Source organism: Aspergillus vadensis, assembly GCF_003184925.1.
Source record: "Aspergillus vadensis CBS 113365 unplaced genomic scaffold BO88scaffold_5, whole genome shotgun sequence".
Classification (NCBI taxonomy): Eukaryota; Fungi; Ascomycota; class Eurotiomycetes; order Eurotiales; family Aspergillaceae; genus Aspergillus; species Aspergillus vadensis.
In genome coordinates, this window is record NW_020292043.1 from 606,802 (window position 1) to 630,118 (window position 23,317).

At 51.7% G+C, this 23,317-nt stretch overlaps 9 protein-coding genes across 9 annotated transcripts; 4 read left to right on the top strand and 5 right to left on the bottom strand.

Annotated features, from left to right (window-relative positions):
• Positions 1-194: 194 nt before the first annotated feature.
• On the bottom strand, positions 195-4,076 carry BO88DRAFT_334314 (putative histone deacetylase complex subunit (Hos4); the record flags this gene model as incomplete). The annotated part of the gene is made up of 2 exons (XM_025702798.1): positions 195-422; positions 474-4,076. The coding sequence occupies 2 exons, from the start codon at positions 4,074-4,076 to the stop codon at positions 195-197; spliced, it is 3,831 nt and encodes a 1,276-aa protein (XP_025565354.1).
• Positions 4,077-7,074: 2,998 nt separating this feature from the next.
• Positions 7,075-8,641, top strand: BO88DRAFT_234153 (putative 3-oxo-5-alpha-steroid 4-dehydrogenase). Its single transcript, XM_025702083.1, has 3 exons — positions 7,075-7,597; positions 7,687-8,158; positions 8,211-8,641. Exons 1-3 carry the CDS (start codon positions 7,499-7,501, stop codon positions 8,609-8,611), a joined length of 972 nt encoding a protein of 323 aa, XP_025565355.1. The 5' UTR covers positions 7,075-7,498; the 3' UTR covers positions 8,612-8,641.
• A 30-nt stretch (positions 8,642-8,671) lies between these two features.
• On the bottom strand, positions 8,672-9,483 carry BO88DRAFT_335229 (uncharacterized protein; the record flags this gene model as incomplete). Its single annotated transcript, XM_025702835.1, has 2 exons — positions 8,672-9,286; positions 9,379-9,483. The coding sequence occupies 2 exons, from the start codon at positions 9,481-9,483 to the stop codon at positions 8,672-8,674; spliced, it is 720 nt and encodes a 239-aa protein (XP_025565356.1).
• Positions 9,484-10,413: 930 nt separating this feature from the next.
• BO88DRAFT_478298 (phosphotransferase family protein) lies at positions 10,414-11,499 on the bottom strand. Its single transcript, XM_025711990.1, has 2 exons — positions 10,919-11,499; positions 10,414-10,830 (listed from the first exon to the last, which is right to left on the bottom strand). Exons 1-2 carry the CDS (start codon positions 11,349-11,351, stop codon positions 10,508-10,510), a joined length of 756 nt encoding a protein of 251 aa, XP_025565357.1. The 5' UTR covers positions 11,352-11,499; the 3' UTR covers positions 10,414-10,507.
• Positions 11,500-11,916: 417 nt separating this feature from the next.
• On the top strand, positions 11,917-12,821 carry BO88DRAFT_402922 (peptidylprolyl isomerase). The gene is made up of 3 exons (XM_025706229.1): positions 11,917-12,146; positions 12,371-12,473; positions 12,574-12,821. The coding sequence occupies exons 1-3, from the start codon at positions 12,030-12,032 to the stop codon at positions 12,726-12,728; spliced, it is 375 nt and encodes a 124-aa protein (XP_025565358.1). The 5' UTR covers positions 11,917-12,029; the 3' UTR covers positions 12,729-12,821.
• A 28-nt stretch (positions 12,822-12,849) lies between these two features.
• On the bottom strand, positions 12,850-14,465 carry BO88DRAFT_383873 (UDP-galactose transporter HUT1). The gene is made up of 2 exons (XM_025704676.1): positions 14,047-14,465; positions 12,850-13,979 (listed from the first exon to the last, which is right to left on the bottom strand). Exons 1-2 carry the CDS (start codon positions 14,265-14,267, stop codon positions 12,914-12,916), a joined length of 1,287 nt encoding a protein of 428 aa, XP_025565359.1. The 5' UTR covers positions 14,268-14,465; the 3' UTR covers positions 12,850-12,913.
• A 96-nt stretch (positions 14,466-14,561) lies between these two features.
• On the top strand, positions 14,562-15,606 carry BO88DRAFT_234292 (uncharacterized protein). The gene is made up of 2 exons (XM_025702085.1): positions 14,562-14,658; positions 14,736-15,606. Exon 2 carries the CDS (start codon positions 14,804-14,806, stop codon positions 15,461-15,463), a length of 660 nt encoding a protein of 219 aa, XP_025565360.1. The 5' UTR covers positions 14,562-14,658; positions 14,736-14,803; the 3' UTR covers positions 15,464-15,606.
• Positions 15,399-20,343, bottom strand: BO88DRAFT_402924 (putative transcription factor SipA3). The gene is made up of 6 exons (XM_025706230.1): positions 20,148-20,343; positions 19,714-20,077; positions 17,185-19,657; positions 17,051-17,137; positions 16,777-16,998; positions 15,399-16,726 (listed from the first exon to the last, which is right to left on the bottom strand). The coding sequence occupies exons 1-6, from the start codon at positions 20,201-20,203 to the stop codon at positions 15,750-15,752; spliced, it is 4,179 nt and encodes a 1,392-aa protein (XP_025565361.1). The 5' UTR covers positions 20,204-20,343; the 3' UTR covers positions 15,399-15,749.
• Positions 20,344-20,540: 197 nt separating this feature from the next.
• BO88DRAFT_402925 (KRI1 family protein) lies at positions 20,541-22,721 on the top strand. Its single transcript, XM_025706231.1, has 2 exons — positions 20,541-20,811; positions 20,873-22,721. The coding sequence occupies exons 1-2, from the start codon at positions 20,640-20,642 to the stop codon at positions 22,531-22,533; spliced, it is 1,833 nt and encodes a 610-aa protein (XP_025565362.1). The 5' UTR covers positions 20,541-20,639; the 3' UTR covers positions 22,534-22,721.
• Positions 22,722-23,317: the final 596 nt, after the last annotated feature.

A 23,317-nucleotide genomic window follows, 5' to 3' on the forward strand; every position in this document is an offset into this window, starting at 1 on the left:
TGTCACGTGATGTGTATGTATACTGCGATACTGCGGTACTCATATACTACACATATGCAGAACATCGCTACGAGTATTGCTACGAAATCCAAGACTGTTTATCCAACGTCTCACATCAGGTATCATAGTCATACATCAAGAATTTCACCTGTACAGGCTAGCGTCAAGCTAAAAGAACGCTGAAGCACAAACAATTAGACGTATGTACTAGGCCGGCTGTGTCCATAGCCGTTAGTCAACCCATTTCCTGCCAAAAGCCCGGGCGCCTCCTCGATCGGCGTCCCAGATATATGTCCATTAGCCTGCGGCAGCTCAAGCACGGGCTGCGGCTTGGGCTCCTGATCAATGTGCATCTTCAGAAACTGTATGTCCAACCCATGAAGGTGCGGTATGTGGGGAACGAGATCCATGAAATCAGACAGCTAGATACGTCAGCGCGTGCTCAAGCAATTGGTTTGTCAGTATCAACATACCTTAACCCAAAATACATGTTCCATCTCGAAGTATTTGGGTCGTGCTTCGCAGTCTTTTTGCATGATCTGTTCGAAGGACGAGCTAAGAAACTCCGTCTCTTCCGCTTGAACCAGCATCCTTCGTGTGACACGCCACAAGTTCATGCGTTGCGTAGGTGTCGCTTTGCGCTTCTCCCATGTGGCATATTGAGATAACTGAAGATCATTCGTCGCCAGCAATGGTGCGACGAGGTAATTCGGAACCCATTTCTCCTCAGCCACCGCCGGTCCGCAGGATGGATCAAGCTGCTTCGTTTCAGCAGTCACCACTGGCATGAATTTCTTGAGCCATGCATGACTCTTCGCCAGTGGATCATTCGAGCCCACGAGATTTGCTGCAGCTCTGAGTCGACTGGGGAGGGCGTCTCGCCGGCGTTGTTCCTGCTCTTCCTGCTCCCTGCGCAGTTTAGCAAGGCGCTGCCTTTCTTGTTCGAGGCGCCTCTGGCGCTCGTCCTCGGCTTGCTTAATCCGCCGTTGCTCCGCCTCGATCCGCTTGCGCTCTTCCTCTGCAGCCTTCTCCTGGGCAATACGAGCCTCGCGCGCTACCCGCTCTTCCTCTTCTACGCGAGCCTTCTCCGCTTCTGCCGCTAAACGTTCTTCTTCTGCGCGTCGCTCTGCTGCAGCTTTTTCGGCTTCTTTCTGCCGACGCGCTTCCGCTTCGGCTTCGGCTTGGGCCTGAGCTTGGGCTTGAGCTTCGGCTTCAGCCTTGGCTTTGGCTTCCGCCTTAGCTTTAACTTCAGCCTTAGCTTTAGCTTCAGCTTTGGCTTTAGCTTCAGCCTCCACGGTGTTTGTTGAGTCCTCCATGGGGATATCTTCTAACCCTTGAGTATCGACCTTCTCCTGCTCCTCCTTCACGGGGTTCTTCTCTGCTGCCCTCGACGAAACGTCAGGTTCCCTCGATCGTTCCCGTTTAGGCTCTAGGGCCTGGGTGTCATCCTTATGACGGGCAGGAGTCTTGAGATCTTCCGAGGTTGGATGGCTCTTCTTCACACCTCCATTGGTAATGTTAGGTGTGCCATCCTCCGACAGCACACGTCGTTTCTTCTTCTGGGTATCGCGCGGGTGCCGTTCGGCATCGGTGTCACGGGATCGCGGTCGATCGGGACTAACACTGCTGCGTCCGCGTTTCAAATGCGGCGGTCCAGGTCTGGAAGTAGCGGATTCGGAAGGGTCGGGGCGCGTCTTGGTATTCTCATCTCTCCCCGAGATGGGTTCGGACGGAGGTAAACTAGGGACTCTCCTATCACGGTCTGGGGGCCGTCCGGCAATTAAGCGTCTCCTCTTGGGCGCTTCATCGCCACGACTAGATTCGCCGTCCCTCGCAGAAGATCCCTTGAACCGAGCCGGTTCCGAACGCGACGCGTCCTGGTCGCCTGTTCCAACATGGGCAAGTTTTGGTCGAGGTGCACTGGATTTTTCCTTTCCATGAGCCATAGCTTCTCTCCGGCGCTCCTTCGAAAGTGCATCTTTAGACGAATCTCGACGGCCAGGGCTCGCCATTGCTTTCCTAGGCCGACCTCCCGGGGACGGTGATTCTCTGCGGCCGGTTCGCTTGCCTTCCTTCTCCCTTTCACGCACTCGTCGTGGAGATGAAAATTCGGCTTTGCGCTGCTTCTTTGTCCGGATATAGTCGTCGTATGCATCACGCAGAAGATCGTATTCTTCCTCCCAATTATCAGCCCTGCGCTCCCGAGACAGTTCGAAGTAGGTACGGTCCTTGTGAAGACGGCGAGTCGGATTGAAACTTGGTTGAGCAAGGAGCAGTTTGATCACGGGAAGGTTGCCTCGGCCAATCGCTGCCAACATAGGGGTGTTGTATCCCGGCTTTTGAGAGCCGCCCGGTACAGGATCCGGATCCGGATCTGCATCGCCCATGCCAAGTAGGAGGGACAACACTTCATCGTGACCACCTTTGGCTGCGGCGATCATAGACTCAGGATCCGCCCTTTGCCCGACATTAAGAATGTTGGCAACTCCAGCGATATCGCCCTTGGCAGCGAATGCTTGTAGATTCTCTGGTGTAGCCTTGGTCCACAGTAGATCATTGCGAGTAGCCTCGCTCCTGACACTCTTCCTTTTGCTCGTGATACCAGCATAAGGCGGACTTCGTTGTCCACTGACCGGTGGCGATTCACGTGGACTATTGATCGCAACCCGACGGGAGGACGTTTCCCTATTCCCAGATCCTGTTTGCTCTTCTGAGCGACGACTCGGGCGTGGGTTCGCCTTTGCTTCCTCGATCACGCGCCGGATCTCGTCGTACTCCTCCGAGTCTGAAGGAATCAGATCGCTGGGCTCGTCGCCTTCAGCATTGACTGCGCGGGGGTTTGCACCGGCCTGAAGCAAGAGCTTGACAACATCAAGATGCCCGTTCTCAACGGCATCTATCAGCGGCGTGTCCCTGTCGATGTTCCTAGTCTCCACCTCACAGCCAGCCTCTAGCAAGAACTTGACAATGGACGCACAACCTTCCAGAGCAGCGATTTGTAGTGGTGTATTTCCCGCATTGTCAGCAACATTGAGATCCTCCGGTCGTTCGGCATGTCGAGCCATGGCTACCTCCAACTCCTGGGCGGCACAGGCACGTGCAAGTCGCGTCCGACCATTTTGATCTCGCTGTTTCTTGTGCCCCATAGGCCGGGCGGGAGACGCCGAAGCACCATCCACAGACGCAACCTTCCGTACATACGCACTGGGCAAGGGAGACCCGCTGGTAGATGAGGAGACGGACTGTCTGTCTTCGGAACTCTGCCTGGGCACCCCAGAGATGAGCGGGGTGGGTGCCTTCCTCTTTCGTTGCAGATCGCTGCTGAGCTGAGGACCGGATGCTGTCCGCTTATGAGAACGAACTGGTGAGACAGATCGATCGTTCGGTGTAGGGCGAGGGAGAGAAATCCCATTCAAATCTCGTCGCTCCCGGTCGCGGGGGGCTGCCGAGTGATGTTGACGTGCATTTCGACGAGCATCCGCCTCCCCGTCGACACTCTCGCTGAAGCTGCGCTTCCTTGACGTTCGGGGGGCGGATGTGATCGGATGGGACGATTCGACTCGACTGGGTACCGTCTGGGGTTCCTCGGTCTTCTCAATCTTGACTATGGGGGCAGGTGGCGAGCCGGCCCTCCGCTGAGGGCTGGCCGGGCGCACCGGACGGTCGCGTTCACTGGGCACATCATCATCATCGTCCGCCGATTTCCGCTTTCTCACTTGCAAATCATTAGGAGGAAGATCGCTCTCTGCGGCATCAGCATGGTCATTTGCATCATCACGTCGTTTCGGTTCATGTTTTATGAACTTCCGTCTCTTCTCAGGCGACAGAGATTCGCGGCCCGATTGAATTATGGTTTCTGCCTCCGAGTCAGCCTTGGGGCTCGGTGGCCCATCGCCGTCCCCGACAGCAGGATCTACCTCTTTAGCGGGAGCATCCACATCCTGAGCAACCGGGGGAGTGGTCCTCTTGGAAGGTGGATGACCCAAGGTAGACTGGTGGTTCACCTTGACAGCAAAAGCGCTTTGTCCGGCATCCAGGGAAGCTGGCAGGGAGGAGACAGCCTCAACATCACTCATAGCGGTAGCACTCGATTTCTGGGGGTTCTGCTCGTCATTTTCGGGGGCCGTGGCGGACTTGAAGACCCGTGGTCAGAAACACCAGCAGTTGCGCGCGGAAGCTGGTGCTCGACCACGCTGAACGTAAATAAGAAGTGACAGCTTATTTCCTTTCACCGGACGAAAAGAAAGATCGGGGTGGTAGTGAGCGAGAGCCAGAAGGGTGAACAGTCGGATCGATTGAAGAGTGGCGAGAGGGGCCAGAGAAAGGTCAAGGTTGGTGGTGAAGTCAAGAGAGAGGGTAGCGACAGGATGGCAAGTAGTAGGGAATTCGGTCGGGAGGTGTAAGAGGAATCGAAGTAGTAATTAATCGGACAAGATGAAGGAGAAAGAGGGGAGGGAGGGGAGGAAGAAGAGGGGAAGAAAATAAGAGTTAAGAAACTAAGCGGATGGTTTGGATGGGAGAGTTGGAAGGGGGGGAAGAAGAAGTAAGTCGAGAGGACAGAAATAGTGGAAGAAAGAAAAGATGAAAGAAGATGGGAGAAGTTGAAACGGCCGACGGGCACTGGGATGGGCGAAATTACCAGGTAATGGCGGTCCCGTAGTGGAAGTTGGTAGCAGGACCAGGGCGGTAGGAGTAGTTCGCCGTCCGTGAAGTTAGTTGGGTCTTAGTGGGTGGTTAGTGAAGATTTCTAGAGGATCCGGAGGGCGAACTAGCAACAAAAAAGGGTAAAAGGAAAAATAGGGATTCAGAATAATCAGAAGTTGTTATGGAAATAATTGTGACTAAAAGAAAGAGGAACTGGAGAAATAAGAATACGAATAAGAAAAATAATATGATCCTAAATGACAACAACAGAAGCAGCCGCAGTTAGACAACAACAATAACAACAGTCAAGGCCAAATAATCATAATCATGATGATAACAGTAATAATAGTAGTGCTCCCGTAGTTAATAGACTAATCACGCATTGGGGTGGAAACGACGACCCCGAGGGATGAATGATGATTGCTAGGAGTCATCCGCCGCCGCCGCAGCCAGCAGCAGCAGCAACAGCCAAAGCAGCAGCAAGCAGAAGAAATCAACAGATCGTTAGTTCATCGTTCGAGTCGTCGTGGTCATAGTGGTCATAGTTAGTATTCGCCCCGGGAAACTTACCACCGGGGGCCTTGCCATTTGGCCACCGGCGGAGCAAATGCCTTTCGCTAGTTGGTTAGTCATAGATAGTCCCCCAGTCTGACCAAGTACGGTACAGAAATTCAGGGTATTGAAATTCATTTCGTGAAATTGAGGGGTGGGCTGCTGTTCTGTTGCTGCTGCTGCTGCTGCTGCTGCTGCTTCTTGCTGCTACTGTGGCCTGTGGAAAGTGTGGATTAAATTGAATAAATCCGATAAATAGATAGCTGGGGATGTGACAATTCGTGACCCGCCAAGTAAAGTACTTACGTTTATTCGAACCCCATGAAACGGCAAATGATGGGCAGTCAGGGAGCAGAAGAGGGTAGGTCAGTGTTGATTATTACCACACTGCCGTTTCCGCAGGCTGAATACGGACGCAGACGGGATGTATCTACCCTATAACCAGGTACTAGTTGCAACTATGACACCTTGGAAAGATGGAATGGATGGAGACCAGTTCAGCTACTGCTGACCAGACTGACTTACCTTCCTTGATCCTTACGTACAGCGGGGGGGGCAACGCCAGTCACCATCCATCCAATCCCACCTCCGACGGACAAGTCCAGCTGCAGCCGTGATTGAAGCGACCCGACCGACCGGAGGAAAGCCTGCTCTTTGCCTGCTGGCCTTGTTGGCCTTGCTGGTCGGTTCTGCCTGAGGGTCGAATGCGTCGACTCGCGCGACCCAGATCCAGAAACTCAAATGATTAGTACACAGTTTTTAGTTAGTTAGTATCCTGCGAGAAGGCCCAAAAGCGGGCGGGGATGGGCGGTCAAGACCAGTGACTCTGTCGAGGAACGATGTGGCGGAAAAAAGATCTAACTGATTTTCCCTATTCATCTCTTTTCTTCTTTCTCTCTTGGTTCTCCTCTCCTTCGCCGGCCGGAGCTGACTGCATAGCGCCCACTTTTTTTTTCCTTCTTTTCATTTTTACTTTTTTTTGGTCGGGTCACTCACTCTTGCGTCTGAAACTCGGGCTCTGGAACGGAGGAGACGGAGGAAGGAGGGGGGGACCACAGAATCGAAGGAAAAGGAAAGTGACGGGACGGGGGAGCCAGTCAAATGGCAGTCAGTGCCAGTTTAGTGGCAGATTGGCAGATGGGCAGTCCCCTCCCCATTCTCGTCGCCATTGGGTCATTTCACTTGGAAGCTGCGTAGGCTATCAGGCTAGGCATCAGCTCGTCCCCTGGTCTGGCCAATTATTGATGGCCGAGCGACCCGGTTCTTGCTGTTTTCAGCCTAGAAGGGTTCTGCAAAAAAAAAAGAGCGCGACCCACTGGGCAACAGCAGATCTCCTCCCATCCTCGGCTGAGACCAGTCATCGCAAAGGTTGCTTCCAGCTTATCGCCCCGCTTTGCCCCCCCTTCCTCTTTGCTGCTGCTGTTGTTGTTGCTGTTGCTGTTATGTTAGTTTAGTAGTGTAGCTTGTTGTGGTGGTAATTAATGGTGGTGGGCGGTCTTTTTGGTTTGCGTTGCATGGGTGACTTTTTACTACCTCAACCCCCGTCCATGGATCGTCCGAGTCCTTTGGGACAAAAAGGGGGGTCATGTTGTGGTGAAGGAGTGAAAGAGTCAAGCTGTCCGGTGATCCGGAATGTTGGATTGATCCAAATCAATCCCTATTTTAAATACCGAGTATGCTGAGGTAGTACACACGCATACACACATACACACACACCGGACGGAGGAGGAGAATTGAAGCTCCTCAAGTCCTCTCCTCCCTCCGGACCTCCGATGACCCGATTATTTGGGAGGTCTGTTTATTGCAGGAGATGAAGAGGCCGCTCTAGTCTCGGGTCTAGCTCGCAAGCTGCTTCCTTCTCACGAGACCCTGGTGGATCAAACACACGCCGATTCCTACTCGGACGGGGAGGGCCTGTTTATGATTTATGACTGCTCATCTCGCTCATCCCCTTGGCTGTGGAGTGGTTTCGGTGGTTTTTATTCTCCACATCTCGAGCCTTTTGAACGTGTCGCATCATCATGACAGCCTCTACCCTTTGTAACCGTAATATTACCACTTTACCAGAGCCTCCTCTCCCTCGCCCGGGGCCATGATACCATCCGGCCCGGGGCGCAGCTCGCTCTCTTTGCCTTTCTCTCGCATCTTCTCCAGCTTCTCTCCTGTTGTCTAGACTCTCTGTCACCAATTATAGGAGCCGGCGGAACTGGTGTGGCCATTAGCTGTTCGCTCCCCTCCCCCCCCCTTCTCCTTCCTCCGCTGCAAAAGTCCTACTCCGCATTGGCGGCGGACTCCGGTCGCAATGGAGCTTCCCTTCAACCTGGTGGATACAGCTCTTTCCTCCACGCACATTGACGCCATCGACGCCCTTCGAGCCTTTTTTCTTTTGGCATCCTGCACGGTATGCACCGATATGTTACCATTCCAAATTCGAAGCAGACGACGTTGCGAAATGACCCTGCATCAAAACTAAACCCAGAATATACCTAGATCCTCTCCGTCAGCATCTTGCCAGATTCGCTTCACTCACGCTTCATTCCTTATGGCGCTCGTACAACCTCGACGGCCGACTCGCAGTCCTCACCCCCGGCGTCCCCGGACTCCTCTCCGGCAGCCCGCGCTCTTGACTATGCTGCCGCCTTGACAGTCCCTCACAGCTACTTCACACAATTCTACATTGCCTCCGTTCTGGCTTCGGTCTTCTGGGCTGCGCAGCTTCTGTGTCAGGGTGCTGTGTTCCACGCCTTTGCAACCAGAATCAGTCCGGAACATATGCAACAGTCCATGTCGATACAGCAAGTCTTGTTGTGCTGGGCGCTCATGCTCATCCAGGGTGCAAGGCGGCTATATGAGTGCAAAGCCTTTGCCAAGCCTTCGGCCTCGAGAATGTGGTTTGTTCACTGGCTCGTAGGCCTTGCATTTTACCTAGTAGTATCCGTTGCCTTATGGATTGAAGGAGCAGGTACCACTCCGACTGACAGGCTAGTGTACGGAACCCCACTGATCGCATCTAGGAGCCCTGCTGTCTCATAAATTGACTCTCGACGACGTCAAGGTTACGATAGCTCCGTCTCTCCGCACCTTTGTCTGCATCCCTCTTTTCTTGATTGCATCAGGCGTCCAGCACGACTGCCACCATTATCTCTTCTCTCTGAAGAAGTATACCCTGCCCACTCACCCCATTTTCCGCGGGATTATCTGTCCGCATTATACAGCAGAGTGTGTGATATATCTCTCGCTGGCTCTGTTGAGTGCGCCCAAGGGTGAGGTCGTAAACAAGTCGCTGTTGTCCGCTCTCGTATTTGTCGTTGTCAACTTGGGCGTCACCGCTGCGAACACCAGGCAGTGGTATATGCGAAAATTCGGCGTGGAGTCTGTGCGGGAAAGATGGAACATGATCCCTTTGGTTTACTAATTATGTAGCATGAGACCAGCGGGGAAATTGCCCCGAGACAGGAGCCCCGGATGCCTCGCGTCACCGACTGCCCAGGAACCTCATCGTATTCCCGAGACTTGCAACTTTGAGCACGTCTCGATAAGTCAAGCTTATCCTAGTCTCCCTCTCCAGGCAGCCGCACTCATACCTGTCTGGCTCCCTCAACAGATCCCAGTTGCAGATGGATTCTGCGCCCAGCCCTTCATCCCTGGAGGTTTCTGCAATCCCATGCAGAAAGTCGGTATAGATACTCTTCGTGGTAACGAGCAGGCTGCGTCTCTCCTGCAGAATCCTATACACCGGACGCCGGCCATGTCCGTTCCCTTCGCCGTCCTCACTTTTCTCGTACAGGTCTAGCACGATAGGAGCTCCCAGGCTCACAGTAGCTACGAGCGGGTAGTAGGCAGCACCGTCTTCATGCGGCATTATGCCCTGTCCTGGGCGGTATTCATTTACCAGAACATGATTCGGAGCGCGGTGCGGGGCGTCGGTGAAAAGGCCCAAGGAGTCGAAGCGAGGGGTGATGATGGGTGAGACGAGCCAAGAAGGCAACGGGGAGGAAATGAGCGCGTTCGATTTAGTCAGGGCCGAGGGCCAGGATTGAAGACGCCGGTGAGCTAGATGAGTCCAGCGGGGTAACGGCGCAGTCGTTATCTATAGCCGGGGTTCCAATGAGCGCCCAACCTCCCCACAGCGCCTGAATGAACTTAGGCCACTGCACAGTAAAGCCACGGTAACTCACTCACCTTCCGGAGGAGAAACTCCTCTTCATCCTCCGAGATGAAATCCGCTATGTAGAAGCCATCGTCCGGCAGTGATTTGATGCGGGCAGACTCAAGATCGGCTCTCATTTGCTGAAGTCAATCCCGAGGAGCACAACGGAGCAAATATCCCTGTTGTTCAATGAGGGGTCGGATGACGACTTAGTCTAGTAGGAGAAGATTAATCTATCAGAACAAGTCCGTTGAGTTGGTTACACGGTAAGCCGGACGATCAGACAGCGGAGGAGGTCACCAAGAAAGAAGGGTACCGGGCGTTGAGCGTAGACCGGGAACCCAGACGGGATGAATAACTGGGGATGAATGGCTGATCTGGGAATAAGAAGTAGGTGATGATGCCGATGAATGGCATGTCGTCACGATGAGACGCAATAGCTGCCCACTTTGGCCATGTTGTGGTACGTAAGCGCGTAGCGTTTACTCCATCACAATGAATTGATGCCCAGTTAGTACTGTGTAACTTGTTCATTGGTTGTGTGAGTGATAAGAATAGAAGTCACTTGCTCCTCACCTGACATCTGCTGACAGCTCATGACTCGACCAAAAAAAGCTTATCCGTTAACTATACTCCGGGACTGAAGTTACTTCGTTCGATGAACAATTATCAAGCTCCGTATACATGACACTCGAGTAAAGTAGCAAATCGGATGGTTCCATGAATGATGATGTGTGCCGCTACTATCAATTTCTCAAGCTGTCTCTAGTAGTCTGGTTCACTGAAGGGAAAGATCGTGTGGTGGACATACAGTACTAAGTACTAAGTACCTATCTACTGCTGTATTTTATCTTAGGGCTCCAATGATTTAGTCAGTAGCAAGATCCAAGCCACGATATGCTCGTTTGCAAGCTTACAGCGAGCCCATACAATCTCACCGGAGCTCATAATATATCAGGAGGCATGGGTCTAGTAGAGCAGAGGCGCGGAGAGAGACAAAACTATCGGTGCTTTCCATTAGAATAGCAGAATATGCCTCATTATTCTACTATAAACCTGGCTGTTTACATCCCTTTAGTCATCACAAAGTAAACCAAAGGATGATAAATCGTCTCATCGTTCACGGGTTTCAGTATCAAAGGGAGGTACATATTCCTCCATTCATCTTAAAACCCATTGCAGAACCACTCCGCATTCATTTGTACCTTCCGGCACTTGCAGTATTCCCAGTATGCAGGATACCACCCAGACTGGGCCCAAGTCAATAAGGGCAGCCACTTTGGGATGTGGACCCGGGGTTAACATGATATTAGGCGGAAGCAGGTCATTATGCGTGAACACAATGGGCGATACTATATCATCATCAATTCCGATCTCGCAAGCATCCTGGAGTTGCTTAACAGCATCTTCGCCCTGGAACGGACCAACCAGTTCCGGACGGTCTATAACATAGATGTCTGTTAGTGGTTTCTTGTCTAGGTTGCCTGGTAATATCATTGGTCAGTTTCATGATAATTTCAGTCTACTAGTAGTACTGCTAAACGTAGGAGATTTTATACTTATTCAACTCACCAATATATTTATCCCGGGGATCTTGTTCCAATGTCCGCAACAGCTCAACAAACCGATGAACTTCCTTACAAAGAGCTCGTTTCTCGTCATCATCTAAACTACCACATCGATCTGCTAAGGTACTACCTTCTATCAGTGACATATATATGAACGTCTGTCCGTTGTCTTCGGTCCAGCTAAAGATCTCGGGAACAGGAATGCCGCCCTGGAATTTCTCGCGTAGCATGATTAGCGTCTGGGCTTCAACGATGCTCACACTAAGACCATATTTGACGGCTAATCCTAATGATGGGATTATAACTGAAGGAGGATAGTTGAAGCTTGTGGCGGCAACATTTCCGGTCTTCAAGTTGAGGGCTCGTACTTCGGCTGGTGATGGAAGCGCGGGGGCCCGACCCTCCTGGAAGAAACTGCTTTCAGGGAGGATCTTCATTGGGTTATGGATGAAGTGAGAGAGATGGTGGTGATGGGTTGTTTGGCTGTGTTCTAGAAGAGTAATCGCAGTATGCGAGAAGGGTTAAAATGCGTGTAGATGTCTGAGCTGAATATGTAAGGGAAGTTTAGGAGAAAGAGAATAATGGTGCCTCCAGGGGCCTGCAGTGAAGGATCCTTTGGTAAGACTTAATAAGCGCCTCCTTGAGAGTTAATTATGTAGTGGTTTCGATCATGAGGGTTACTGTGCATCATTGAGGTCTACGGTCTACATCTACCGGAGCAGTCAACTGTGGCTAGTTATATCTAGAACAGATTAGTTATAGTCATCCAAAGACACAGATCTATGCAGACACATGCTAGACACCAGTAATAATCAGAAGCCATACCACAACTAACCAGCTGCGAGTCCCCACCCAGGCATAGTTGAGGTATAAGTAAGATCACTCACTCAGCGCTTAGTTGCGCTCCGCAAAACATGCGTCGTATCTGCCTCAGGCCACCACCCCACCACAAAGCATTCCCCTCGGCGGGGAGGAATCATTTGCTTCATATGCAAACAGCAACAGCAAACATCATCTTTCGTCTAACCATCACCACTGCATTCTCCTCACCCTTCTTCAGCTTTCTGTCAAGCTCCATTACATACTCAACCAGGTACACACAAAAACAACACACCATGGCACCCAAGAACAAAGGCGGCGACAAGAAGGGCAAAGATGGCGGAGACAGCAACAGCAAAGGCGGCGGAAAGGGTCTCAAGCCTGCGAATGCTATTAACGTGAGACATATTCTTGTACGTATCTCCTCTGTCTCTCTTCACTTCTTTGAATTTCTTTTGTTGTGTTGTGTGGTTGTAGGTGGTTTTCTAGCTTTGGTTTGGTGATGGGGTGTATTTCTCTATGTGAAGGGGGATATACTACATCATTACTATCCATTCATCTAGGAATGAAGATAATTGTGATGACCATTCATGTAACAACAACAATCTACCAGATAGGATGACTGACAATGCTGCAGTGCGAGAAATTCTCCAAAAAGGAAGAAGCCCTAGAGAAGCTTCGCAACGGAGCCAAGTTCGACGAAGTTGCGAGGGAGTTTTCGGAGGATAAGGCTCGGCAGGGTATGTATCCTTATATTTTTCTTCTGTTCTATACGTTATTCACTCCCCCCTCGGAGTGGCTCTTTGCTTGGTGATGTTAATGCTAAGGTAAACGGTACAGGCGGCTCCCTTGGCTGGAAGACCCGGGGCAGTCTGGACGCGACGTTTGAGAAGGCGGCGTATGATCTGGAGCCGAGTACGACGGGAAACCCCAAGTATGTGGATGTGAAGACCGGGTTTGGGTACCATATTATTATGGTTGAGGGGAGGAAGTAAACTATCATATTACTAGTAACCTGTTTTTATTTAGTTATGTTAGGGCTAGGTTAGGAGTGGTATGGATATTGCATGAAGAAATCAGTTGATCAATCAATGAGATCAGATCAAATCTAATGATGAAACTATATGTACATATGCAGAAAGTAATACAAATCTATCATGAGGCGAGTATATATTACCGCCTACTGCTTCTTAGCAGCCTTCGCTCGCTCCTTGGCTGCCTTCTCCTGCCGTTGGACGATAGCTTCAGCGCCAATACCGCCAAAGACAAGACCCACGCCCAGCCACTGGCCTGCGGAAAGGGAGTGGCCGAACCAGAACACACTCAGGAGCATGGTCAGCATCTTGCGCGTGACCGTCACCGTGACCAGGAGTAAGGATGAGAAGCGCGACAGCGTGTAGAAGATGAACAGCTGTCCGATGGCTCCGCAGGCGGCGAATCCGAGCACGTTCTTCAGGGCTTCCGGGTGACGGGACAGGAAGCCAATGGCGGAGTTCAGCTCCGTCTCTGTGGACGGGGGAATAGGAAACGGGAGAAGGTTGTGCAGAATGCCAGTCGAGGACAGATGGGGCATGATCAACAGGTAGCTGCTCGTCAGGACGGTCGAGAGGACATTCTGGGCAACCATCATTTGCGGCCCCGTGAAGCGCGTGTACAGCTGCGGAGAACTGAAGACGTGGTCCTGAGTGGTGTTCGTGAGGCCGTCCAGGAGCAGGTTGATGGAAAGGAGGAAGATTCCCCATGTGCTTGAGCCGGACTGGCCCTTAGCGGCTGATGCGGCGACCTTCTTGCTGGTGCCGGGGTGGTGAAGGGTGAATGTAGCCACTCCGAGGGTGACCAGGAGAACGACGCCGTACTTGTATAGGGGGTATCTCTTGCGGAAGATGGTCAGGTGCAGGAACATGACGGGCAGGAGCTTGCACGATTTGGCGAGGATGAAGGTGAGGTAGTCGATGTGCGCGAGACTGGCATATCCGAAGGGCGATGCGAGAGACGAGGAGATGCTGACCAGGAGCAAGGGAAAGACGATTTTCTTGGTTGGGAAGGGAGAGGGGATCTTCTGGCCGGACGGAGTCGAAAAGAATAGGTACAGGAAGCCGGTGATGGCGGCAAAGGTCGACTGGATCGTGTTCAGAACAATCGAATAGGTGAAGCGCTCTGTTGGTGGTTCGGGGACTTCAGCAGTCGGAGGATGAGTAGGATAGGATACGGTGGTGATGGCTTCTTGAAGCACACCCCAGGAAAGACTAAGAAAGTCGCAGTCAGCATTTTAATGACTTCACGAGTTCTCGACACCACGAGCGAGAGACATACAATGAAGCGTAGATTCCAAGAACACAGATCGCAAGCTGCATCAAGCCGGGGGTGTCCGGCGCATTCTCCTGCGCCGCATGCTTTCCAGAAGCACTTCCATTTGCGACGGAAGATTTCCCATTCATCTTCTTATCCGGCGACTGTAAATCATCCGGAGGCATATGCATCAGTTCAGAGGAGGTGGCGCGTTGCAAAGGCGCAGCTTGTTTCTGGCGCGCCATGATCGACGAGAAACAAAAGCAGCGCTTATACTTCGTCCAGGTTATTTGCAAAAAGATAAAGAAGAGGACGAGAGCAAGAATATAATCGGGACTAAATCGCCAAACACTGACGAATATAGAGGAGATATGTGAAAACAAACAGACAGTCAAACCAGGCCGCGATGGAGCAGACAGTTGACTTTATAGTTGAGCAAAGAAAACGATGATGCCATGTGTTCTTCTGCGCGTCTCCAAAACCCGCCGCGGAATCTCGGCGCGATCGCCCTATTTTTTTCTTTCCTTCCGCCCCGCCGAGTCTCATTCTTCGGTCTCACTTGTTCGACCCTTAATTTAATTCTAGAACTTCAATCGCCAAATATACTAGTAGTTCCTACCTATCTACCAGTACCAGGTAAGTCCAAATTCTCCATACAATTCGGCCCAATAACTACAAGCGCATACACAAACTAACCCATTTCGAATTTCTAGACTCCATTGTAGCTACACCTCCAATTCCGCCTCAACTCTACCAATCTACAACCACAACCACCGCCACCATGACTTCCACAATACCACCACCACCATCCCAAGAACAACAATCCACTCCAACAACAACAGAAATGACAGCAACAGCAACAACACCCCTCCCTCCCTCCGCCCTCACAACCCTCCTCTCATCCACCACAACACCACCACCGACCCCCCTCTCCGCCAACACCCTCCAAATCCTACACAACCTCCAACACCAACACCTGTGGACTTCCCTGCGCGTGCACGACCTCCACCTCCCCAGCAACTCCGAACAGCAACAACCCCTCTACCTCATCTCCGGCATTCCCCCACACCATCTCTACATCCACCCGGACGAGCAGCTCTTCATGCTGGAGCGCGGACTGCGCGAAGACGACGTCGAGCTAGAGCGCATGTTCGTCCTGCCCACGGTACAGGGCGAGTCATGGACGCTGCGCAAGTTGGCGGGGGTGTTTGACTCGTTGCCTGAGGGTAGCGGGGAAGGAGAGGTACTGGAAGGAGGAGGCGCAGGGGAGAAGGCGGAGAAGTTGAGGGAGTATTATGAGTATCGGGAGAAGGCGAGGGCTACAAAGGAGTGGGGTGGAAAGAGGTTGTTGTTGGCTATGGTGGATAGGAGGATGGGGGGTGATGGGACGGTGGTGTATTATGTTGTGCAGGATGGTGCGGTGAAGCCGAGGCAGAATTAATCTACGATGGGGGGACACTCAGGGACATATGCTGCTGAGCGTACAGCAAGAAGCATTGAAGCAAGCGAAATGTTTCCTTCCAATTTATCTTTACACCGAAAGAAGATCGAATTATATACACGGATGACAGACAGCAACAAGAGACGAACCGGACCAAGTACCTCGCAGAGGCATTCGACGAAACGGACAGATGAGCAACTGCAGCCGGGTATCGTGGGAACAAGCAAGTAACGGGGACAGACAACAGCCATGCATCCTCAACCATGTTGTGAAAAAAACAAACAACTCATGGCGCACCTAAGGGACGTTCATCCTCAATTTGTGCGTGTTCCGCCTGGCAGCTAGTGCAGTACGTTTCGTACCATTGCTGAACATCATCGGTGAGTTCAGCAAAGACACTCGGCCCTGAGCGGTCCACCTCGAGGTCCACGTCTTCATCACCTTCATTCTTGCCGAGAAGAATCTGGATCTGGCGACAACGTCGCAATTCCTGTCGCAACCATCGCTCCCACTCGCTTTGGATCACTTCTCTTTCGATGCTGTTGACCACGCGGAGAGCTACCAGGAGATCGTGTCGGTATGAACCCAACCGTTCGCGGGTTTGCTGAATCCGTCGGGCTGCACTCCTGGTCATGGAGTCCCGGAACCCTGACGTTCCCAGAGAGATTGTGTTTCCTGGGCTGCGTACGGTCTGCTGGTGGAAGGTTGCGAAACAATCACTCACGTTTTCACTACCGTGGCCAATCGTTGTATTGGCGATCGCGTCGTCGATATCTCTCATGTAAATAGCTTTGGTCATGACGTTGTCGGGGCTAACTCCGATGCGGGCCATGAAGTTCCCAACAGTCCTGTCATGCCACCATTCATAGGCATCGCGGGATGAATAGAACCCATTGATCAACATACTCGACAATAATAAGATGAGAATGACCTTGTTTGCGTGTGTGGTCTTCCACACCCAACGTAGGAAAGCGAACGTCCACATCATCAGGTCAGAAACAATGCTCTCAGTCAAAGACGCACACGTCTCAAAGAGGAGCTGTGGCAGGGACCTTTGAATGCGAGGATTGCGCAGCTTCAATTGTAGGTCGGTCTGTGGCGAGAATTGGGATGAAAAATTCTGACGTCCAATGTGTCCGAAAATTGTAATGGCCTTCTTGGTGCGACTATGCGCGCCTAGCCTGCGGACCTGGTCGCCAACTAGATCGACGAGATCCAACGCGTCTTGCTCCAAATCATTGGAGGCGTTTTTATCAATGATATCTATGATACTTTAGCAAGCGCCGATGGCTCTCCTAGGGGCGAGGACTTACGCTGAAGGCCGTATGGGGACCCCAGCCACTCCACTTTAGTATAGATAGAGAGCTTGCACTTTCCCTTGGCGACAAATGTAATCACAACCTTGCTGACCAGCCGGAAGGATCTCTTGAAAGGAAGATGCCAAGGCGTCCGCTTGTCTGTAATCACATAGCAGAGATGATCATTCAGGACATCAATCATTTGATAATCCGAGATCTCCTTGGTATGGGTACGTCCTAGACCGAGTTAGTGAGAACGGTACATGGCATGCTAGGGTATCCAACGTACCAAGGGCATCAGCCGTCTCAATTTCATAATGGAAATCTCGTCTAAGATGGTTGGACTCTTGTCTAACCCAGGGTCCTTGTTTGATACCTGTACTCAGTTAGCAATGGCCAGCGTTAGCCCTAAGCTTGACTCACCCTTCGCTCTCCGTTGATGAAGGAGAAGCTGCCAGACGGCGCTCTTGTCTCCGAAAAGAATATGGAAGACCGCTTTAGCACTGGTATCAAAGACCTTCTCGGCTGCCAGATGAAGATCTCCTTGGGGTACATATTGAACAGGCTGCGTTGGTAGCCTGAACTTGGGAGTGTCTTTGCCATTGCCATTCTTCTTATGCATGTCCAGGTCGTTATCGATATAGACACCAACATCTTTCTTCGGAGGTTCCGTGCCACTATCCCCTCCCTCAACATGATCGTCCCCAGCAGCTACATCCTCCCAGCTATCGAGGCTAGGAGTCCGCGTTAGTGCTTCACTCTCCATCCGGTTCAAGGTCTTGAAGGTCGCTTCCAGGCCCAGTGGCTCAGCGGCAGTGGAATTGTGGATCAAGAAGTTAAGTCGCCGTTGAAGAAGTCGCAATGGTTCAAGGAATGTCTTAACAGTTCCACGACCAGGAGTATCGTCTCCCGGAGGAGGGATCATATGAAGGAATAAAAAGTCGCAGTCCCTTCCTGGGGCAGCAGTAACTTCTTTAATACTCTCCAATGAAATACACGTCGTGAGTACTAGACCGAAATGGTGGCTGTAAAAGTAAATGTTTTGAGTCGTAACGTATGCCCTTCCGGGGAAATCTTGCTGATCGTTAGGATTCCAGGTAGCACGGAACACCATAACCAGAGGTTCGTCCTTTTTGATATCAGGAAATAGCAGCCGAAACTGCGCATCCTGAATCTTAAGCTGCTGCGGGTAGTAACTGGGATAGTCGTGCGCATCGCCAAGCAATGCCCGCTGCATCTTCGACGAGTCTCCGTCAAGGCTCACCGTCTGCCTGTGACGTGGCCCAGACTTCGGCGGCTTGTTCCCTGGGGACCCACTAGACGTGTCAGCTTCGGCTGTCAGGAATTGTTTAGATGGATCATTCGCTGGCGAGGCCGACTTGTCGGAGGGGCCTGAGTCCTGCTCGCCAGGCAGTCCTATGCGTTCACGTTCAATCCGATTCATGAAACCCCAGTTTGAACTACCCCACAGATTAGCCATCATGCCACTCGGCATTCCTCCGGTTTTGTCGGCTTGGCCCAGTCCTATACCCCTTTCATTGCTTACGATCACGGCGGCCTTGCTCATAGTTGTCGGGGCAGGCGGATTTGCCAAGGTGCCTGGAGCAAGAGTAGAGGGAGGATCGTTGCCAAATGTCGAGCTACGAGTCCTAGTCCCATCAACGTCGAGGGGCAAAGGAGGGCTGCCCGGCCCAAGAGCACTGTGACTGGCAGAGATCAAGCTTGCTATGCCACCTCCAGCACCCGGCAACGAAGTAGACGGCGCCACTGCATTGTTTGATTTGCGGTGAAGGTCCAGCTTCTGCATTATACGCGATGCGTGTTCGCGTGCGGAGCTTTCGGAATCCAGCGTCGTCAACCTCCTATAACTGCTGAGATCACTGCTGTTCCTCATGGCCGATGGGTCTCTTTCAGGTAGGGCGAGCATCCCGCTGCGATCTGCAGAGCTTTGCTCGTCACTGGCACGGGGAGTGAGCGAATCAGAAGGGTCGGCAGCAAACTCGGGAGCCGGGGGCTGAGAGATTGCGAAAGCAGGATCCTGAACAGTAACTTTGCCGGACACTGAGAGATCAGTGCTAGCGGGATTCTCCAACGCCTTTCGCTTGGCGGCCTCGAAGGCAGCAATCCAATCCATGAGTTCTTTCTGGGTTTCAGCCTGGAGCATGATGGTATTGCTCTTGGTTTTAACTTCGAAGCAAAACCTGCGCTCTTCCTGGAAGGCAGCCCGAACACTGCAGAGAAGGACGCCTATTCTTTCGCTCTCTTCAACACCACCTGTTCGCGAGCCTTGGACGAGACAGCCGAAAATGCCGTGTTTCAAGAATGCCCATCGCCTAACCCAGATAGTCCGGGTAGGCTTCCCAGAAAGAGTCCGGAGGAACACCCATCCTTGCTTCTCGGGTCTAGCCTCCTTGCTCATGCTGGTTGTCGACAGAGGCCGGGAGCCGAGGTAGGGAACAGTGGACAACGAGTAGTCTTCTAGTTCTCGAGATGGCCTAGCTGCATTCTCTGCTGCTTCTTCGATCTGTTTTCTTGAAGTCAAAAGCTCCCGTTTAGAAGATCGCTCGCCCCCTTCCATTTCGTGAGCCCAGCCTTTGATGCGGTCCATCTCCTGACCCCATTTTGCGAACGCCGTGCCATTGCTGTTGTGGAATATCTTGAGCTCCCGCCACTGATCATAAGAAACCCGGACTAGCAGTCGGTCGAGCGCATTCCGCAATTGGGGGGCCTGTATCGAATAGTCCATTGACGCTTTGAGGTAAGCTTTGCGCGCTTCGTGGAGTTGAAAGGCATCCTCTCTTAACGAAGAAGGCTCCTTCGACTTCGATTGCGACGAGTATCGGGCCAACAGATAGTCGTACTGTTTCTGTGTCTGCTCGAGATTGCGACGGATCTCCTATTGCGGGGTAAGAGCCACATCCGCACGAGTTTCAGGGGCAACCAGTCAAGTACCTTGAAAGTCCGCAAATCTTCATGCATGAAGGCCCGGATTGGCTCAGCAATAAGACTTTCCATCTTTTTGACAGTGGATATCAGCCCATTCCACATGTCCTTGGTGCTGTCACCACACCTCCTCATCGACTGCAGCGTGTAATCATGATCAAGGACAGCTTCGGAGACCAGTAGGGGGTTCGTAGAATAAGACAGGAAGATGTTCGCCGCGCTTTCCATGGCCGCAAGCTCCGAAGAGAGCTTGGAAGCGGCCCTCGCATAGCCGTCGAGCCATCTTTCGAGGAATTCGATCTGGTCGGAGAAGTGAAGGGTGGTGGCTCGGAAGGTGGGCGAGTCAAGAGCAGCCTCCTTTAGACCAACTGGACTTTACCGGAAGGGTTAGAAAGGAACCTATGCAGCGATTCGAAGAATCAGAGCTGATTCAGAGGACTTACACGACGCTGACGAGCTTCCCGACCTGGGGTAATGGGATCTGCGGCTGAGTCGACATCTAGTGTATGTCACCAGCCATACACTTGATGCGAGCAGAAGTAGCGGCAAGACAAGGCAGCAATGAGGCCCCTGGTCAAGTCAAAGAATAATGATAGAAATGAAGCATCCGAAAAACTCAGGGATACAGGTGAAGGTGGGAAAGTAGCATGGCTAGTGGAGGAAGCTTACTAGGAGACAGAGCGCCTCTTGCTCGAGCCATCGGCGGATACAGGCCCGCGCATGATCTAATTGGCTACGTCAGTGGTTCCCTTTGACGGCCTTGGGTCCCCAGGCAACAAAGGGCCCTGTAGGGCGGTGAGCCCCGCCGACTTTTTTTTCTGCCGGCAACCGCTATTATTTTCTTTTGGGAGGCGCATTTGGTCGGAGATAACCACTTCCATCGATCGCTTTTCACATTCTCGTGATCTCCCGACAGCTGTGCCTGTTATTTCGCAATGGAGCCCCCAGCCAAGAGGTCGCGCAAGTTGCTCGATGACGACAGCTCCAGCGACTCAGGAGACGAGTCCGGCGGAGTTCCTATCACCAATGAGGACATCACGTTCAAGATCAACGAAGAGTATGCGCGCCGCTTCGAATACAACAAGAAGAGAGAAGAGAAGCAGCAATGTAAGACTCCATACTTCTACAACCTGCATGTGAAGAGAAACTAAACTCTGTTCTACGATAGTGGAGTCCAAGTACGGAAAATCTGTCCTAGGCAAACGTCGTGATCGCGATGGTGAGGATGAGTCCGGCGACTCGGAGGATGATTCTACCTCTGAAGAAGAGGACGAGGATGGAGAATTGGCTACCGCCGCTCTGGATGCCGAGATTATGGCCACGCTGAACGCAATCCGATCAAAGGACCCTCGGGTGTATGATAGCAATGCCACTTTCTACACCGCAGCCGACGAGGAGGCGAAAACCGAAGGCTCTGGAAAGAAAGAAAAGCCTATGACTCTTCGTGATTATCATCGTGAGAATCTATTGAGTGGCGCCAACCTGGCAGATGAGGAAGCATCTGACGCGCCGAAGACCTACGCTCAGGAGCAGGAGGAATTGAAGGATGCGGTTGTCCGCGAAATGCACGCCGCTGCCGGTAAAGGTGATAAGGGTGAGGAGGACGACGAAGATGATTTCCTTGTTGCCAAATCGGCGCCTGAACCTCTTCCGGAGCCCAAGAAGGATGTCAACCTGGATGTTGAGAATGCGGACAAAGATCCGGAAACCTTCCTTTCAAACTTCATGTCGGCAAGAGCATGGATCCCTGCTGGTAGATCGGAACTTCAACCATTCGAGTCTGATGACGAAGAGGAGGATCAACGGGCCGAGGCATTCGAAGAGGCATACAACTTCCGCTTCGAAGACCCCAGCAAAATCAACGCTACTCTAATCACCCATTCTCGTGACCTGACCAACAAGCAGTCGGTTCGCAGAGAAGAAAAGAGCAGCCGGAAGAAACGCAGAGATGCGGAGAGACAGCAGATGGAAGAGGAGAAGAAGCAGCGCGAGACAGAAAAGAACCGCCTGCGGAAGCTCAAGATGGAAGAACTCCAAGAGAAGGTCAACCAAATCAAGGAGGTTGCAGGCCTTCGTGCAAATGAGCTGACTGACGAAGATTGGGTCAGCTTCTTGGACGCTGCCTGGGATGACAAGAACTGGGAGGAGGAAATGCAGAAACGTTTTGGTGAAGACTACTACGCGGAAGGTGATAAGGAAGGAAGCGGTGATGAGTCAGGGAAGAAGAAGCATCTGAAGAAGCCTACGTGGGATGATGATATTGATATCAAGGATCTCGTGCCCGACTTCGAGGAAGAGGAGAAGCCCGCTGTGGATGTCTCTGATGTCGAGATGGAGGATGATGAGGAGGGAAGTAACAAGAAGAGCAAGGCGCAGGAGAGACGAGACCAGAAGCGTGAAGCGCGCAAAGACCGCCTTCGCATTCAGGAGGCCGTGGATCGCAACTTGGACCTCGATATCAGCCTTCTTCCGGGTGCGACCAAGAAGAATTCTACTGGATTCCGCTACCGGGAGACATCGCCTCAGAGTTTTGGATTGACTGCACGGGATATCCTCATGGCCGACGACACCCATCTGAACCAGTTTGCGGGCTTGAAAAAGCTTGCATCGTTCCGTGACCCTGAGAAGAAGAGTCGGGATCAGCGGAAGCTGGGCAAGAAGGCCCGTCTAAGGCAATGGCGCAAGGATACCTTTGGTGACGAAGAAGGCCCCAGGATTTCCGAGGAGGCGCCACGGGCACCTACACCCGAGAAGGACAATGTCGGTAAGGTTGATATCCGTGAGGGTGAACCCAAGAAGAAGAGGAGAAAGAGAAACAAGAAGAACTGAACCTGGGGTGCTTCTTACTGTACATGCATCTGGGATTGTTATGATATACTAGACAGTGTTTTTCATTGTTCAATAACGGCGTATCGGTAATGAAAGCTGTCTACGTTGTTGGTAGATTAGCTGGTCAAAAGTTACAAATATATTTACCTACTGCATAGCAAAGAGTTTTTTGAGTCAAATGATCAGGTAGTCTTTGCACTAATACCATATTAGTGAAAATCCGGTAGACTACTACTCAGTAGTAGTACTCATGTTATCACTGTATGATAGGATATATTGCTGTGTATACCACCTCTGGTAAAATTCACTGAAGCTATATATTTTGTGATGATCCACCCAGCTACTACACACAAATCAGTCTACATAGAACTAAAAAACCAATGCAGTAGTGACTGGCCTTCATAATAGCAAACTAACCAATCATGAACACTCCAACAACATCAGCCCAACCAGCATCCTACGAATTGGCGTTTTAATTACACCTAAACCACACCCGAACAACCTACCGTTGCTGGCACAACGGCGCAGATGAGAAGTGGTATCCCCATGTTTCTTTTAGCGGGTGGGTCCCGGGTGAAAAGAGAACAGTTTGTCAGGTTTGCCCGCCCCGTCGAACAAACAAAAAATAGAATAGGAAAAACAAAATAAAAATTTTCAAAAAAAAAAGGAGGAAGGGAAAGAAAGAAGAAAAAAAAAAAAAAAAAAAAAAAAAAAAAGAAAGACAGAAAGAGGACCCTGGAGCTAGGAGAGAAAATGAAACTAGTCAACTTTCAAGCAGAAACAG